The sequence below is a fragment of the Penaeus monodon genome, chromosome 8 (assembly GCF_015228065.2).
Source record: "Penaeus monodon isolate SGIC_2016 chromosome 8, NSTDA_Pmon_1, whole genome shotgun sequence".
Taxonomy (NCBI): Eukaryota; Metazoa; Arthropoda; class Malacostraca; order Decapoda; family Penaeidae; genus Penaeus; species Penaeus monodon.
Genome location: NC_051393.1, coordinates 34,803,928 through 34,804,974, shown reverse-complemented (window position 1 = coordinate 34,804,974; position 1,047 = coordinate 34,803,928). Strand labels below are relative to the sequence as shown.

The 1,047-nt window shown below is 42.6% G+C and overlaps 1 protein-coding gene across 1 annotated transcript in view; it reads right to left on the bottom strand.

Annotated features, from left to right (window-relative positions):
* The window catches only part of LOC119575939, a 1,716-nt gene extending 996 nt beyond the window's left edge, over positions 1-720 (bottom strand). Inside the window, exon 1 of the mRNA XM_037923473.1 lies at positions 675-720. Within this exon, the coding sequence (XP_037779401.1) occupies positions 675-720 (46 nt within the window). The remainder of the gene's footprint in view (positions 1-674) is intronic.
* Positions 721-1,047: the final 327 nt, after the last annotated feature.

Genomic DNA, 1,047 nt, shown 5'->3' with positions numbered 1-1,047 from the left:
AAGTGGTAAATGACGCATGGCACGTTGTTTTAGCCCAGTTACCCGTTCACAAGATGGTACCATCGGAGGTTGAAAATGTTTATGTTGTGTTCGTTTTAAAATGGCGTACGACGTGCGACGTGCCACCTTAGTGTGAAGCAGCCTAATATGATGGCTGTAAAGATACATACAGTTTATGGACCTTTTCATTTATACATCTGCATCTCCTAATATTTATTAGTATAGGGGATGATTTTTACTTTCTCCGAACCTGACTGACTACATGGCATTTATTGGTGTTAAATTTCCCCATTTTCCAATAATAAGACTCGATGTCAGTTTGGAAGCATTGGATAAAGGATAAGTCCGATATGCGAAGCTTAGCCTCGCCGGGCTATGCCATGAGGGGAACCCGGCCTGTGTCGACTAATGCCGACTCGCTCACGTGTGTCAGCTGGTGCTGACTCGGCTGAACTTAGTTCTTACCCGCCGTGGTGCCCAGCCACAGCAGTAACCTCCAGGCGACAGTTAGAACTTCTCGCGCCTGGGCGGGGCGCGAACCGCCAACCCCTTGGATGAGAGGCCGACACGTTACCACTGTATTAGCCGGGAGGCTGGAAGCATTTGCATGAGGCGTCGTCTATATTATCCTTTTTATGCATTTTTGCGTGGTCTGTAATTATTCAGATAACTACCTGGACTTGTGTTTGACCCTAAATCCTTAAGTGTTCTAACTTCCATAAGTCTTCTATGAGATACTTTATCAATGTTTTTTTAATATCGAAGTATACAGAAACTACCAGCGGTATCTTTTTGTAATATTTCTGAAACTCTGTCAATAAATAGAGGAGATTTGCTACACATGATCTTCCTTCCCTAAAACCAGATTGCTTATTTGATATCATACTGTGTTTTTTCAAGTACTTAACCCACTGTTTCTTAATTATCCTTTCTAGCAGGTTAACGAAACTGGTCTATAATTTAGGTTCTGTTGTCGCCGCTCTTATATAAAGCTGTAACGTTGGCGAGTTCCCAAGCTTTTGGTAGTTTTCCTAGTCACAATAGATT